The sequence below is a fragment of the Columba livia genome, chromosome 3 (assembly GCF_036013475.1).
Source record: "Columba livia isolate bColLiv1 breed racing homer chromosome 3, bColLiv1.pat.W.v2, whole genome shotgun sequence".
In the NCBI taxonomy this organism is placed as follows: domain Eukaryota; kingdom Metazoa; phylum Chordata; class Aves; order Columbiformes; family Columbidae; genus Columba; species Columba livia.
In genome coordinates, this window is record NC_088604.1 from 56608133 (window position 1) to 56623330 (window position 15198).

At 40.9% G+C, this 15198-nt stretch overlaps 1 protein-coding gene across 3 annotated transcripts in view; it reads right to left on the reverse strand.

The window, feature by feature from the left end:
- The window catches only part of THEMIS (thymocyte selection associated), an 86624-nt gene extending 80111 nt beyond the window's left edge, over positions 1 to 6513 (reverse strand). For all 3 annotated transcript variants that reach the window (XM_065056884.1, XM_065056883.1, XM_065056882.1), the window contains exon 1: positions 6304 to 6513. In XM_065056884.1, the coding sequence (XP_064912956.1) occupies positions 6304 to 6394 (91 nt within the window). In that variant the 5' untranslated portion in view covers positions 6395 to 6513. The remainder of the gene's footprint in view (positions 1 to 6303) is intronic.
- Between the last annotated feature and the right edge of the window lie 8685 nt (positions 6514 to 15198).

The window sequence follows — 15198 nt, forward strand, 5'->3', positions numbered from 1 at the left end:
ATATCTGACCCATAAAACTCAGGTTTTGTTCTCATATTGCATTCACTGAAGGGCACTTTCCTTCTTGTTCAGAATAAAACAGGTTTTTGAAGCCATCTGAGCAAGTGCAGGAGAGTTTCAGTAGTACATATTAATAGGGAAAATTTACTATTAATAACATGTCCTGACTACTGACCACAACAGAGAACTCAAACAATCTGTTACTCCAGCTATACCTAGGACTCTTGCTCCTGACTGTTCAAGCAAGAGTAAGGGAAACAACTGTGTTCAAGAGGGAAAAGCCTTTCAGTTTTTATGGACAGATTTGGCTTCTATCTCTGTAAAAAAATGAGGCAAATTAGCAAGTGCAAACACCGTACTACAAATTTCTACCATTTCATGTACAATTCTCCTTTGGCATGTACTCAAATGACACTCCACCCAGTAAATGCAAAGATCTTCCACCTCTAAGAAATACAACCCTAATTATCTTCATCAAAGCTGTTGAAAGTTGTCCATGCTTTAGCCTCTGTTTAAATTGTGTTGTTGCTTTTTATAAGAAAAAGAGTGCCTTTATTAATTCTGAAGGGGCAGCTTGTTTGTTTTATTCATATGAATTATAGACCATATATTCTAGTTTTCATTGATTCACTGTTTTTTCACACTGATAAGGGAGCAGGACTTCTTCCCTCCAGGCTGACTTAAAAACAGTAAAAAAATAATTCCATTCTACATGATTGCTTTTTAACTATTAGCATTGAGAGCGATTTCTTGCAGCTGAGACTTTATACATAAGGATTCTTGTTCTATTCAGTTTGCCTAGCTGCAGTTACAGGGTTAACAGGACTTTTCATAAGTGGTTAAGCCAAACCCATCCCTCCCCTGAAAGGCTCACAGAAGCCACTCTGGAAAAATGCTGTTTCCCAGTTACAGAAGTAGAAAGGCTGAAACTGCGGAGAGGGTGAGCAGGCTTGGATACGCAACCAGCAAGGAGAGCCAAGAGGAACCGAAAGCCTAAGCATATTCACGTTTTTTATGGTTCACCAAGGAGAGTTTTGCAATGGAGCTATGCACATGCACCAATGAAGGAGCAAATCATAAAGGGTTTTTGCTTGACATCACCCCTCATGCAGCTGTCAGAGAGAACCAAGCAGTCACTCAGAGAGGGCATCCCCACCTGGCAATACTGAGCATCTTTATTCTTTAGATCTGGAAGGTTATTAACCAGGGCTATGTATGTGACCCCATTGTTGTCCCTTCCCACCATTTCCTCCCTGTGAGACTTTCCAGACCCCCAGGAGAGGGAGCAGAGCATGGAGCACTGCATTTACAACCTGCTGCTCTGCTGCACTCCCAGCCTGCTGCGATGGAGGCTGCTAGCTTACAGATCCATTCTCTTCAGAGAAAGAGAACACAGCATAAATGTTTCCAAGGAGTTTCACAGGTCCATTGTAAAAAGGAGATGTCCTGGCACTGCGATTTGCACAATACATATGCTGCTTTTGCAGAGCAGAAATGCAGAGAAGACCTAACAACTCTCCCTGTACTGTGGCAAGTCCCAACCCTTGGGGTCCTAATCCCATCACTGATGTGTGCGTTTAGCTTTAGGGGAATAAAAAAAAAGGCAATGTGGGATTTCTGTTTAAGGCAGAGCAAAAATGGGAAGGCTGCAAGTAAAGAACATGGCTAGTGGCAAGAAACACCAGCAGAAAGGTGCTTTGAGCAGTTCTACATTTATCACAATTAAAGTTCGACACTTTTTACTGTCCTGCCACTGGTTAAATTAAGCCTGCAGAATATTAAATTCAATTACCCATAAAGTAATTATATCAGTATTAAAACAGACATAATTTTTGTAACATAAAGATGAAAGCCCTTACTTGCATGCTATCTGTAAAAGTCAGCTTCAGCGGTCATACGGTATTTAGCTCACTAAGCATCAATATTTACTAAAATGTTCAAAGAAAAACCATCAGTCAATCAAATCAGTTTCCAATGAAGTTTCAGTAGCTTAATTTTTTAATAACATATTTCAATGAGCTATTAAGTTGTCATGTACTTCAGTCTGCACTGTAGTTCCTTTCTGATCAGTGCTGATTAGCAAGATGTCTGTATCTGGCAAGCTTGCTCTCAATTTATAATCAGCGTTACTAATCCCTTCAGAGATTCAACAGTCCAGTTTCTGTAGCAATGATATTATGACTAGCAGAGTCCAAAGCAACTGCCCCGAGAGGCATCCCAGGGGGTTGAAGAACCACCCTCTCCTTTCATCTATATTTCTGTGTTTAAACCAGGAATAACAATAATTTCTCTGCTTCTGTATGGTCCTTTGAGTGCAATGTATTGAAAGTACTTTAGAAGAACTCAGAGCTGTTACTAAAACCCCATGTTGTTGAGCCTGCACAGTGTCAGACTGCCATAGGTGGTGACTGCAGGTTGGGGCTCTGGGAACATGAGAGTATGAACAAATTCCTCAAACCTTGACTCTCCTGCCTGTGGCAAAGCAGGTAAGGCTTCAACCAACCCCAAAGTCCAGGTGTAGCATGAAAAACACTGATATCATCCTAGGGAAACCTTTCCCTCTGCTTCAAGCCAGAACGGACAGGCGAACAGGAGTGTAACTTCAGAAAGGTGTCTAGGTCATGGTATTCACTACCAACAGCAAAAGTTCAATTGCCTGTAGCAACTCTAGCTGAAAGTATTCTGAATGGAAACAGGGTCTATATAGTCCTGTCCATTTGCAGTTTGGAGAGCTACAGTTAAATACATTACTATTCCATTAATAGCAGCAGAAACATAACTTTTAATAGGCCAGTAGAGATACTAATGGTGGAATGGATACACACAGCATGTTTTCTACTTACTTTCCACCAAGAACTGCAGCAGGCAGGCTTGGGTCTGAAAACAGAGACTGAGATTGTACTCGGTGCTACAAGGGTACAAAGGTAAAATGAGATCTTTTAGAGCTTTTACCTTGCCCAGGGGGAAGCAAATTCCCACTCTCCCTGGAGCCTGACTTTGCAGCTTCTAATAAAAATACCTCACCACATGGAAAAAAATACTTCTATCCTTACAAAGACTTACAGCATTACACTTCCTTTATGCTTCCAGAGGTACTGAAAAACAAATCTATCAAGAACAGTAATGCTAATTTACAAGTCCTATATTTGTAAGATCATTTAAACCTAAGTGCAGTGTGTGAAAAATGTTGCTTCCAGAATAGAGTAAATGAAAGTTTCATCCCCACAGCACACAGTTCACCAGAGAAGACGAGCGAGTGAATTACACTCCATTGTCTTCTTACCACATAGATAGTCTTCTTTGGTTGGCTGCTGCAACTTTGACATGACAGCTCCAATGGATTTAGTATACCATTTACTCTATTAGCCTTTCTATTAATATGTACCTGGTTAAGCTGACATTAAGAAGACTTGCACTTTTTTCTGGGGTTGTGGAGAAGGGAATAAACATAAGGTTTTTATATGCACAAATTCTTGCTATTTTAAATTCTTACACTAGAAAATTAATCATCTCTTGTGAATGACCAGTTTCAAACAATCCCATGTAATGCTTTAAAAATAAATCTTCTCTCTCACTATCTGCATGTTGTGCTGAGCATGGTTAAAGTTTCCTATGAAATCCAACTCCATAAAATGGCTAATCCAAGTAGGACTCAGCTGACCAGTCTGACTTTGTAGCCAGTTGGGAGCTACCACAATCAGTGCACGAATGCTCTGATTTGGTCCCTGCAACCATAGCAATAAACCCATGTTCCCTGTAAATAGACCTGCCATTACCCATAATGTGATTGCTGGTGTACTGCACGTGGGAAGAGAAATGAAAAGGGTGGTTGAGGGGGCAGCAGATCTGCCTGAGGAAGGACTGAAGAATGGTTGTCCTAATGGACACTCAAAGTGCACAAAGTGGTCCACTTGCCTGTTTAGCAATATAACAGGACTTACTTCAGACTCTCTTGGAAGCACTACTTTATCTTCAGAAAATGCAATATAAATCACAATGCAATCACAGAACAGTGTGTTCATCCCTGCTGCGAGGTACAGAGGGAAGCAAAATGTTCAGGAGAGATCCAACGTGGACAGATCGCTTGGGGAGGGAGGGAGGAAGAGAAAGGGAGAATCTGGTTGAGAAGGTGTTTTGTAGTCCTAGATCCTGCAAACCCATCAGGCACAGAGTGTCTCGAGCAGCTCTAGCTTCCTCTGAAGAAAGCAAGAAGAAAAGAACTAACACAAGCCTCCTAGTGGACATTGGGGTTTCTAGGTATTTGCTAGTGGTCTGGGGATGTGCCGACTGTGAGGGGAACGATCCAAGTAGCACATCTGTATCAGCCTTGTTTCTTGTGTAAGCAAGAAACACCTGCATGTACGTTAGTGCTGCATCTAGCCTGGTGGTGGAAACATTAGTGAGCACAGCTGAGAGGAAGCCACCAGTAGCAGAGGACAGGAAGAGGTGGTGCAGCTGAAGACTAATGAAGCATCACCGCAACACAAGGGCTCTCACTTTTAGTGCAATAATTCCCGGATCTTGGCAAAAACCAGCCCCTCCCATGGCTTTGCAGGCTCTTTTATTATAGACAGTAATCAGCTGATAGCCTTTTTCTCCCATATGCAGTGACAATGCTGCAGAATGACCTGTGGGCTATGTCTCCACTGTTTTTTTTTTTCTTCTCATGTAGAAAGGTCTACACAGTAAATGGAAGCACACACAAAAATACTTCTGTTCCAAAGACGTAGTGTTATGAGTTTTACCATCCACTAACAGCATGATGCAGAATATAGGGATTCAGAAGCCTGCTGACAGCTGGGCTACCATAATTTTCTCATAGCATTTTGTATATACCTGTATGTATCTTAGAGTACTTTGTATATACATACATATATGTACACACATGCATATCTACATAGACATACAACTTGTATTTGTATAACCTCTGCTTCCTAGGTGTGTGGAAAGAGGCAAATATGGTGGCTACTCAAATTTAAGGAGGTGATCTTCCCTTTTTTATTTTAAATTCTGCTCCTCACCACTTAGGTGGCAGACTCCTTATCAAGCACTTAATCCAGTTCAAGTTCTTGGGCCATTTTAAAATGTAAAGTTGAACAGCCCAAATGTCAAATCATATTTTCAAACATTTCTGGTGATTTTGGCCAAGTTTGTTTCCCAGAATGCCTTTTTATGGATCAGTAATATTCATGTGTCCTAGGCAATTTCCAGAGCAGCCACTTTGGGCCATCAGTAGAACATGGACAACTGACTACCATCACAGCTTGAGTATGCCCTTTCCCATTTTCTTTCTGCCCCAAAAGGCTGTTTTTGTGGAGGGAAGAATCATTCACTCTGGCCACAGCACCAGGATTGCAGCTCAGACTTTCCATGGCCATAGCCAATGGTGGCCACCTCCTCTCCCCTCCTGCTATGGAGCAGCACGGGGATTTTTATATTAATGTAAAGATAGATATTGTGGATCCTGAAGCAGGTATTTGGCTGAAGCTGAGGCTTCAACTTATTTCATAAATTCCCCTCTGTTTTACCTGGTGTAACCCCAAGTTTTCCCTTGCAGTGGCAGGAGGTAACTTTCTTTTTCTAGACTAATACATGGGCCTGGCATGGTGTTTTCACTGTCAATTAAGTCCATACCCTGAATGAACACAGAACTTTTCCCTCCAGTACAAGCATCTTTACTACCCTTCCACTGTGTTTTGTGCACAAGCAGAGCTCAGCAACAGAAGCACCATAAAAAGATCTACTGCAGAAAAACCCAGCAAAATATCACCCCTGTGATACTGCTGTCTGACTTATACCCATCCCTTTGTATTGTTGAGGGTCTGAAGTACCCTCAAATGCAGGGCAGAACTTCAAGAAAACCTTATGGTCCCACATGGTCACTTTCCAGGTGCTCTGGTTCTTTATTTCTGAAACTGAGAGCACGTCTTCATGCCAAGCCTGGAAGAACAGAGCTAAGTTTCACCAGCTAACCCCTGTGAGATGATTGGCAGTTGCTGCATTGACAGTTCTGTGTAAGTGCAAAGCAAATTCCAGTACCTGTTTCAGGATACTGCCAGAACTAACTACAGCTCCTTCCTCACTGCCTCTGAGAAGACCAGAGGCACACAATACCAAAGACATCTCCAAAGTCATTGATCATTACACTGTTTTTTCAAAGGAAAAATTGCAGCTGGTGGGAAACTGCTAGGAGACAACTCTGTCAGCATCCTCCCTCTGCCTCTCCCACACCCCAGTCCCAAGGGGGGACCCAACGTCAAAGGTGGACTTGCAAAGCCCTGCCAGAAAGCACCCGATGCTCACCTTGACAATAGATGCCTGACTGGATTTGGAGGACCCTGGGAAGGGCTTTGGGGTCCAGAGAATGAATGAACTTCTCCAGGGTAGATGCCATGGTCCACAGCAAGGCAGCATGTGGGTTTGGTACGCAAAGACCAGTGAAGATCTTTCAAGGTGGCAACATTCACAGCCTGGTTCATGCTGTGCCTGGGACAGCCATGGGGCTCTGTGGCAGAGGGGAGGAGCAGCACGGGGAGGTATTTCTGCTTCCTCCCCTCTGTGGCTGCTTCCTCCCACGGCTGCAGCTGGAGTGGGGTGAGGTGGGGGGATACTGAACTGGTGGCCCTGTGCCAGGCTGGGGTAGCAATGCCCAGTGATGGGCTGTGCCAGGATGGGACAGGTGCAGGGGGTGCTGTGAATGACGGTCTTCGGAGGGAGCAGGGGAATCTGCCACAAAACTCCATCTCATCGGTGATGGTTGTTGACCCTGTGAAGAGAAGGTACTGAATATCAGCCCTGCCTAAAGTAGGGAAAAAACATCATGTCTGTGTGGTTTTGCTGTTGTTGTCATGTTTTGTTTTGGTTTGTTTTCCTTGGAGCATAACAAAATAGTTTGTTTTTTTGTTATCTTCAAAACCACAACAAACTTTGAAGAAAATAACTTAAAACCATTTTGTTCTGATGCTTTTTGCTGCCTTAAATATTGTAGCCAGATTTAAGATACCAAATAGGATACACATTACTTTGTACTATAAGTGGAGATTAAAACACAATGCTGTTACCAAAATGACCAAGATTTTTAAAGTCACCAGTGACTTGTGAGGATTTGAATTTGAGATGCTGAAACGGGGAATGAATTTTAAGAGGCTACTGCCCAATACCACATGAAAATCAGACTGCTCTCAGGCCAATCCCCTAGTGTTGATCCCAACTCTGCTTCTCTGAGCCTTATCAAGCACAGTTATTTCAGCAGCTCTCCTCTGAAGAGCAAGACCGTGTAGCAAATGAGTGGCAGACTCAGATCACCAGGAAAAACTGAAGTGACTGTGATTTCATGTTCCCTTACACCACTCTCCTGTCTCCTTGAGATGTCAGCAAAAGTATGATGTTATGACAAAATTGTGAGTGAAATAACCATTTTTTGAAAAAGATTAGTAACTGCATTTCATCTACACGTAATAATTTACAAGAGACAACGTTACTCACATATTAAAATCCCAAAATGCTTGTAGTTGGTGCCCACGCCTTTGAGGTACCAGCCTATCTACAGGGTTTGAAGTGTTTGTTAACTTGGTCATAACAAATATTGCTCCAGAGAGTGTGAAATAGGTTTTGTAAGCGGGGAGCCTGCAGGTGCAGAGCTCACTATTGGCAGCTGTTAATGCTGCAGGTGCTGCAGGCAAGATGAATAACAGGACTTTGGGTCTAGAAGTGACAGGTATTCATAAAAGCCAAACTAGAGAACATGCACAGCCAACCATGCAACAACTATTTTAACAAAAGATCCCTCATTCTCTCCTCCCAACAACACACACTCGAAATGAAACAAATATAATTGGTCTGGGAGAGAGCTGGGGAAATCACAGACATTCAGTGGTAATCAGAATACCCACATTGTAAAAAGCCGGTTCTCATCGGGTAAAGAGCGTGGAATTATGTGAGTGGTTTCAGCTATTTCTGTGGGACATCTTTATATGTTTAAAAATTACATATGTGCAACTCTTATAAATCGAAGCCCATTTTCTTGATGTACTGGTTCCCAAGGTTGTCAGGTATTGTGTCAGTGCCAGCAGTTGAGCTTTACCTGTCCACATTGTTTTGGTCAGTGGATAAAGAGCCCCTAAAGCCATTTCTACTGTTCCTGAATTCACTTGTATTTGGCTCTTCACTTTGATAAGACTGCCAGGAACAACACCACAAAAAACATGTAACATCGATTACAAACGCACATAAAAATTAATAACTGGTTTCAAAATCACTTGAATCCAACAAAGCAAATGTACAAACAAGCATGGATGTCATGCAAGAAAAATCAGAACAAAACCTGGTTTATGGTACTGAATCCAGCAGGCCAACAACATGGAGAAGGTGGCTGCAGCTCCATACTCCCAGGGCCAACCAGCAGCATGTGCTTCCAATAGGGATGCACACACACACACGTATAGAGCACCTATGCTCATAAATACACTGCCAGATAGACAGCTCAACCTAGGCAGAAACCACTGTATTTACACAAGCACCAATGGCCTCCTCCTGCTCCTCTCTCTAGCTGATCCAGATAAAGGTCTGTTAGTTTGAAATATATATGTATATATGTAGTGTGGATCCTTCCAGGAGCTGGGCTTAGGCACAGTCCACCCAGTAATCGGCCTCTGGTCCTGCTTGCATATGGACATGTGAGGAGCCCTCAAGGCACACAGTCCCATGCCAGTGGCTGGTACAGACCCCTCTAATATACACCCCGCCTCTGACTCCCAAGCCCTGCTGTCACACAGACTGTTCTGTGACCCCTAGTCCCACTGCAGCTGCTGGCACTTAGACCCCCATACACACACATGCGCACGCACACACACACACACACATGAGAACAATCAGAAATGGAGCTGAATGAGAAGCCAGGATGGGCTGTGCTGATGCAGCACAAGGCAAGGTCAGACAAGCAGCCTGCTTGTGTGTGACCAGACACTTTTATTCTCTTAAGCCCTGTATTCTCCTAACCTTTTTCCTCCCAAATTCACCTTTATCCCTCCCTTTCCCCACCTTTGGTTACCCATTGAACATCTTATAAGTCTTGTACTTGGCTATTGCCCTGCACCCCACAGTGAGCCCCATACCTCTAAGTATAAGCCGCCTCAGTGCTCTGAGAGCCTCCCCACTCCGCTCATGTGGAGAGTGTCACCCCAGCTCATGGGGTGATCACCGTCCTGTGATGCCCTCGGGGAGGCTGTAGTCAGGGCCCCATTTTTCTGATGTGTTTTTGGGGTGCCCTGTTGATGCAATGCCTCTGTGCTTCCTCAGTGGGCAGATGAGCCGTTAGTGGGCTGACGGCTTTCTTGTAATGTGCCTGGAAATGCCCTGAGCCAAACACCTCTGCGGTTCTCCCATATGCATTTGTTCCTCTGTGGTTCTCTGCGTGTGCAGAGACCAGCTTTTTGATACACCACCTAACAAAACCAGCCATTTCAGGTGCAATGAAGGAACTATATATGCACTCATCTGAAACTGAAATCCAAATCAGGACTGCTATCCACTGCTCACATGTTATCAGAGGAGTCTTCATCTCTGCTAGCACCTACACTGGTGAATGAGAACCACTGATCTGTTCTCCCAAATGTTCTGCAGGAGCTTTTCCCAGTTTGATGGGCAATGCCAGGTGCAGAGAATAATAATTTGCCATCTCCAAACCATCCTTGATCCCAGAGTGGAAGATTATCACACCATGATCATGGACTGCTGTAACAAGGGACCATTTTGAGTGATTATCCTGCTGGAGATTAAATCCTCAGGAGGATCTTGACTCAGAAAAATTCATTTTGTTTCATTCAAGTTTCAATATTGAAGGTTAAGACATTCTGCTGAAAAATGTGTGTATACTGTAATGAAAGCAGGCATAATCTGAGCCCATTCTTCCCACACTGAAAGAACAGAGATCATAATCCTCTCCTTACCACACTTCTATTTCTAAGTTATTGAGTTCTTCACAAAGAGCCTATCAGGACCTCCATGTTATCTGTGTCCTGTGGGAGTCTGCAGGTAGCATTCAGTTTGGCAACTCCATCTCCCACCAGTGACAGCAAGGTGAAGGTCTAGGAAAGCACGGAAACCTGCCAGAGCCAAAGTGGCCACAAGTCCTTGAGGAGCCACAGTGTCAGCAGCTCTGTCTGCTCTGAAAGTTGTGCACAAACAGGGACCCACGTCTGTCCACATGGAGAAGCCCCTGCACACTCCCCTGGAGGGTGGCCAGGAACCAGCTGTACTGAAATATGATTGAGAAGCAGTGGTTAGCTAATTCAGATGAATGGCCAAATCAGCAAAAGACAGAATTTTGAAAACTATTTTCAAATATGTTTTTCTAAAATGCTGATGAACACTTATATGTTTACTTACTGGTTTTCAAGGACCCAATAAAGTGTTTCAAGTTTCCAAATAAAACGAATTCCAAGCCTGTGAAGTTTTGTGATTTTTTTTTTTAAAGCTCAGACCATTCTCCAGGTAAATGCAGCCATTAGTTGAGCTGGTTGAAGGGAATCTTTAAAATGATCCTGTAAATATGAAACCAGGCATTGCATCTACAGGAAGACAGCTTTGTTAGCCTAACATTTATATAATTTATCCTCCAGCACCTACAATTGCTTTGAACTTCACCTGAAAATATAAAGCGCTTATTGCACAGCATATTTCAATCACCTCCTTTTTTTAAAAAAAAACCCCACTTTCCTACTTGCACATGCAGCCTCTGCTCATAGACCTTCTAGGATGAGTCAGTTGGGTAGAGGACTTTTTAATCCTCCAAAGGCACAGCAAGATCCTGCTGAAATTTAAAATAAGGACCTGTGTTAAAAAGCAAGGATGATTACCCACAGAAATTTGTTCTGTTTCATCATCAGTTGAAGCTCATAGATAAAATCTGTCCTTCTAAAGATATTATCTTGTTCTGCTCCAAGTTTTTGCATTTGTTACAAAAATGATTGGGTTGGAAATCCTAACGCCTTCACAAAGCAAGGGGTCACCCCGATGAATTGTGATGGCTTCCAGCTTTAAAAATCTTGGACCATTTTAATGCCCTGTGACTGTATTGCGAAATTTCCTTTATGTTTTCAGGAATTACGTTTTGGGTTCTATGACATTTCCTTACAGCTCGGCAAAGAGATCTTAGGTGTGCTCTTCATATGAAATTTAAATGGCTTAGCCGGTGTGAACAAAAGTCTGTTAGTAAAAGCTCCTGAGCCCTGAGGGTTGTTTGCCAATGTCTGACTCCAGTGAACAGTCTATTGAAGAACCAGGATCCCTCAGTGCTTTTAAAAGAAACTAAGCACATGTACACACATTACATTTTGAAAAACAGTAAGCTTTTGTCTGACTGTTTTTAGGGAACGAACAATAATAACCTGTGGGTATTTTCTACATTTTATTGAGCAATTCAGCACCTACTGGAGTCAGAAAGGTTTTTCCATTGATTTTAATAGAGGTTGGAGTAGATTCTTAATAACGAAGACTTATGGGTTGCAGTGGGTTGTGGCTTCCCATAGAAATGCCTTGCTGGTAACGACATTTTAAGTTATAGTCTTGTAAAGAATATTGACATGCCTTTTTCCAAAGTTTCTTCAACAAAGAGTAATTGCTTTGCATACATCAGTAAACTATAGGAAATACAGGACTCTCTCCAGAACTCTCTCTCCAACTGTTAGTAAGTGTGATTAGCACCATGGTCTTAATACATACATTTAAAGTTTTAGCACTGTGTATGAATTGGACACAAAACCCCCTGAAAGGTTCAGGTGCTGAATAGGCAGGCAGCTCTACTAATGTTTTTTTTAACCACAGAGAGAAGGACATGATCTGAGATTTCTAAGCTCTGCACTACTCTGAACTCAAAATCATGAGCAAAAAATTCCCCCATTTATTGACAGGTATTAATTAATGGTACCTGTCTTTATAAATGTATTAAGATGATTGATTCTTAAGAGTTTAAAAGTATTTTGAAGATAAAGTAGAACACAAATGTTTAATACAGTAGAAGTTTCAGACCTTTCCAATACAAAGAGGAATGTGTCAAAATGATTGTTTACACAAGATGGGCCGTACAAGTGACCTCCAACTAGTGTTACCACTTTTTATTTAACAGCACAGAACGTGAACTCAGTGTTGCCATGGGAATACTAACATCTCTGTGCATGGCATGACACCCTAAAGTCTAGCCAGGCACTTGACTGATCCTCAGCATTCCAACAGCTAGGCAACTCTTAAGCATTTTTGGTCTGTATCTTCCATACTCAGTTTGAGACCCAAAGCAGAGAAATTACAACTTATCCAGGGCTACATGGAAAATCTATGGCAAAGTCATGGATTGTGTGCAGATCTTCAAAGCTCAACCTGAACAATGTCACCACAGAACTAATTTTCTACTCTGTCTCTAAACGAAGAAGGAAAAGAAGAAGAAAAAAGAAAAGGAAAAGGAAAAGGAAAAGGAAAAGAAAAAGAAAAAGAAAAAGAAAAAGAAAAAGAAAAAGAAAAAGAAAAAGAAAAAGAAAAAGAAAAAGAAAGAGAAAGAGAAAGAGAAAAAGAAAAAGAAAAAGAAAAAGAAAAAGAAAAAGAAAAAGAAAAAGAAAAAGAAAAAGAAAAAGAAAGAGAAAAAGAAAAAGAAGAAGAAAGAGAAAAAGAAAAAGAAGAAAAAGGAAGAAAAAGAAAAAGAAAAAAGTCAAACCCAACGAATTCTGCAGATTTCATTAAATATCTGGTTTCTCTGTGTGTTATGGGTTTTGTTTGTTTGGTTTTTGTTTATGTGTTTTTGTTTGTTTGTGGGGTTTGGATTTTTTTGTTTTGGTTTTGGTTTTTGGGTTTTGTGTTTGTTTTTTTTTTTGTGTGTGGAGGGGGCCAGAGGCCAGGGAAGAAAGGAATGACTTACCCTTTTTCCCCAAAAATAAGACAGGGTCTTACATAAATTTTTGCTCCAAAAGATACTTACTTTTTTACATGTATAGGTGCCTGCACACTATTTAAATAGAATTTTTAAATTAACTATAACTAGGGCTTATTTTTGGAGTAGGGCTTATATTTCAAGAATCCTCAAAAATCCTGAAAAATCACGCTAGGGCTTATTTTCAGGGTAGGTCCTATTTTTGGAGAAACAAGGTAGGAAAAAAAAAAGACATCCCACCGTTTTAGGTAGTCATACAGGTCCATTAAAGATTTACTTTGGGAGGAAAAATTACTTGAGATATCTTCAAATTACAAAAACTGTTTTGAAATGTATTTGGCATATCTTCAATGCATTTTTGACAGCTGGAGACATGTTGGAGAAATTTTTTGAATTAATTTTAAATATCACTCTTTCCCTTTGTGATTTCTTGAGTGGGATGTGCTGTAATTTATTTTTAAAGAGGCAGTGTAGGTTTCTAGATGTTGTTAAAGGAATCCAAAATAATTTTTTGCACCCCGCCACTGTTCAAAGAAAAGGACACTGAATTAATTTAAATATATTTGTGAAAGATTGATTCCCCCAATGGAATTTACACATCTATTTTCACTAATTATTCCTGAAGTTTCACCTATCAAGTGACAATTTGCTACAGAAGGGAAGCAAAACAGTTTGACTTTTCCTGACAGCAAAGAGCTTTAACAGAACTAGAATGAAAACTGGCATCTCGCACTCCTTACCTTTCTAATGTCTACATTACCAGAAGAAAGAGCACTAATAGCCCTTATTTATGCAAGCATTAGAATCCAGTGTTTAGTCTAAGCAGCTGGGAAAAAGAAATCAACAAAACCTTTGTTTTAATAACAGTTACCTTGATTTTTTTGGTGATCCTCCATATTTATCTTCAGTGACAGACTTGCTGTCTGACTTTCAAATTAATGATAAAGTGGTGGCACTGAATATGTTTGCCCATTTTTATAGGAACCGGAATATCAGCTGTCATTTTAAAATACATACAAAGCCAAGCATTTCTCCTTTTTTTTTTTTTTCTTAACCATTAACAAGAACCTTTCTAAAAAGACAGATACATAGAAAGATACAGTCTGTCAAGCACAAAATTTTATCAACCTGATTGTTGAAACAGCTTCAGAAAGTTGGAGAAAAAACTTAATTACAATTACTTCCACTCTGTGTATGAGTTGAGTCTAAATGCAAATTGTTTCTGCAGCAAATTTAGGTGTTCATCAGCGAACAAGGGCTCCATATGAAACGTTGTTAACGTTTGCCGACATATCAGTTTAATTGATTCTAATGTCCTACCTTTTTTGAAGCATTGATATTACCTTGCTGCAGGGCATTTTGATTATCATTATTAGTTTACCAGATGAAAGCTTCGATGCATTTGCTGCTTAAGAGATCTGCAACTCCAGCCTTGTTCCAGGTGTTCCTTGTTCTTTCTTAAGGAGCAGCAGTATAAAGACTTCAGTGATTCGTGGACATCTGTTTTGGAGAGCTTCAACATAGATGAGAGACTTCAACATAGATGAAGGGATTTGAAAAAGCCTAAGCAAGCTGTGGGAAATCTAAGATCTGAAATAAAGAAAGGCTAAAGGGTCATTTTATTGGAAGAAGCAGCCAGACTCCTGGGCTGGCATCTGCTAGAGTTTCAGCCTGTAGGATAAGAGGATGCCCAGGGAGGTCTCAGTCTGTACTCACTACTCCTTATCCCCAGGGATGGTGGAATTTGAGGCCAGGACCCATCTGCATTTTGTCACAGGCACAGATACAACCAGTGCTGTATTCTGTTGTTTGTGTCATATGAGGGTTTTTGACTTATCAGCCATAAAGTTACCTGGTTTCAGGAAAGGTTCCCAGTGCAAGTAAATAGAGATTGTTTTTTTTTAAATTTATGCAGAATCCAGTGTATTTGGCCATAAAAAAATCTGGGACCAGAGTAAGCTATATTATATTATATTATATTATATTATATTATATTATATTATATTATATTATATTATATTATATTATATTATATTATATTATATTATATTATATTATATTAACATTAACATATTATGTTCTAACTTGTTATAATACAACTGCTTCATATCAAGCAAAGATAAGCAGCCCTCCAGCCCTATTTATCCCTTTCAAAGAGCAGAGTGTTGTCTTTTTCCACCATGCCTGGTAGCATTAACACAAACTAGGTGGTCACCAAAACCACTCTAATGTCCTCAGTGGTGGTACACATCCCATCCTCTACCTCACACAAGAGAGAAACA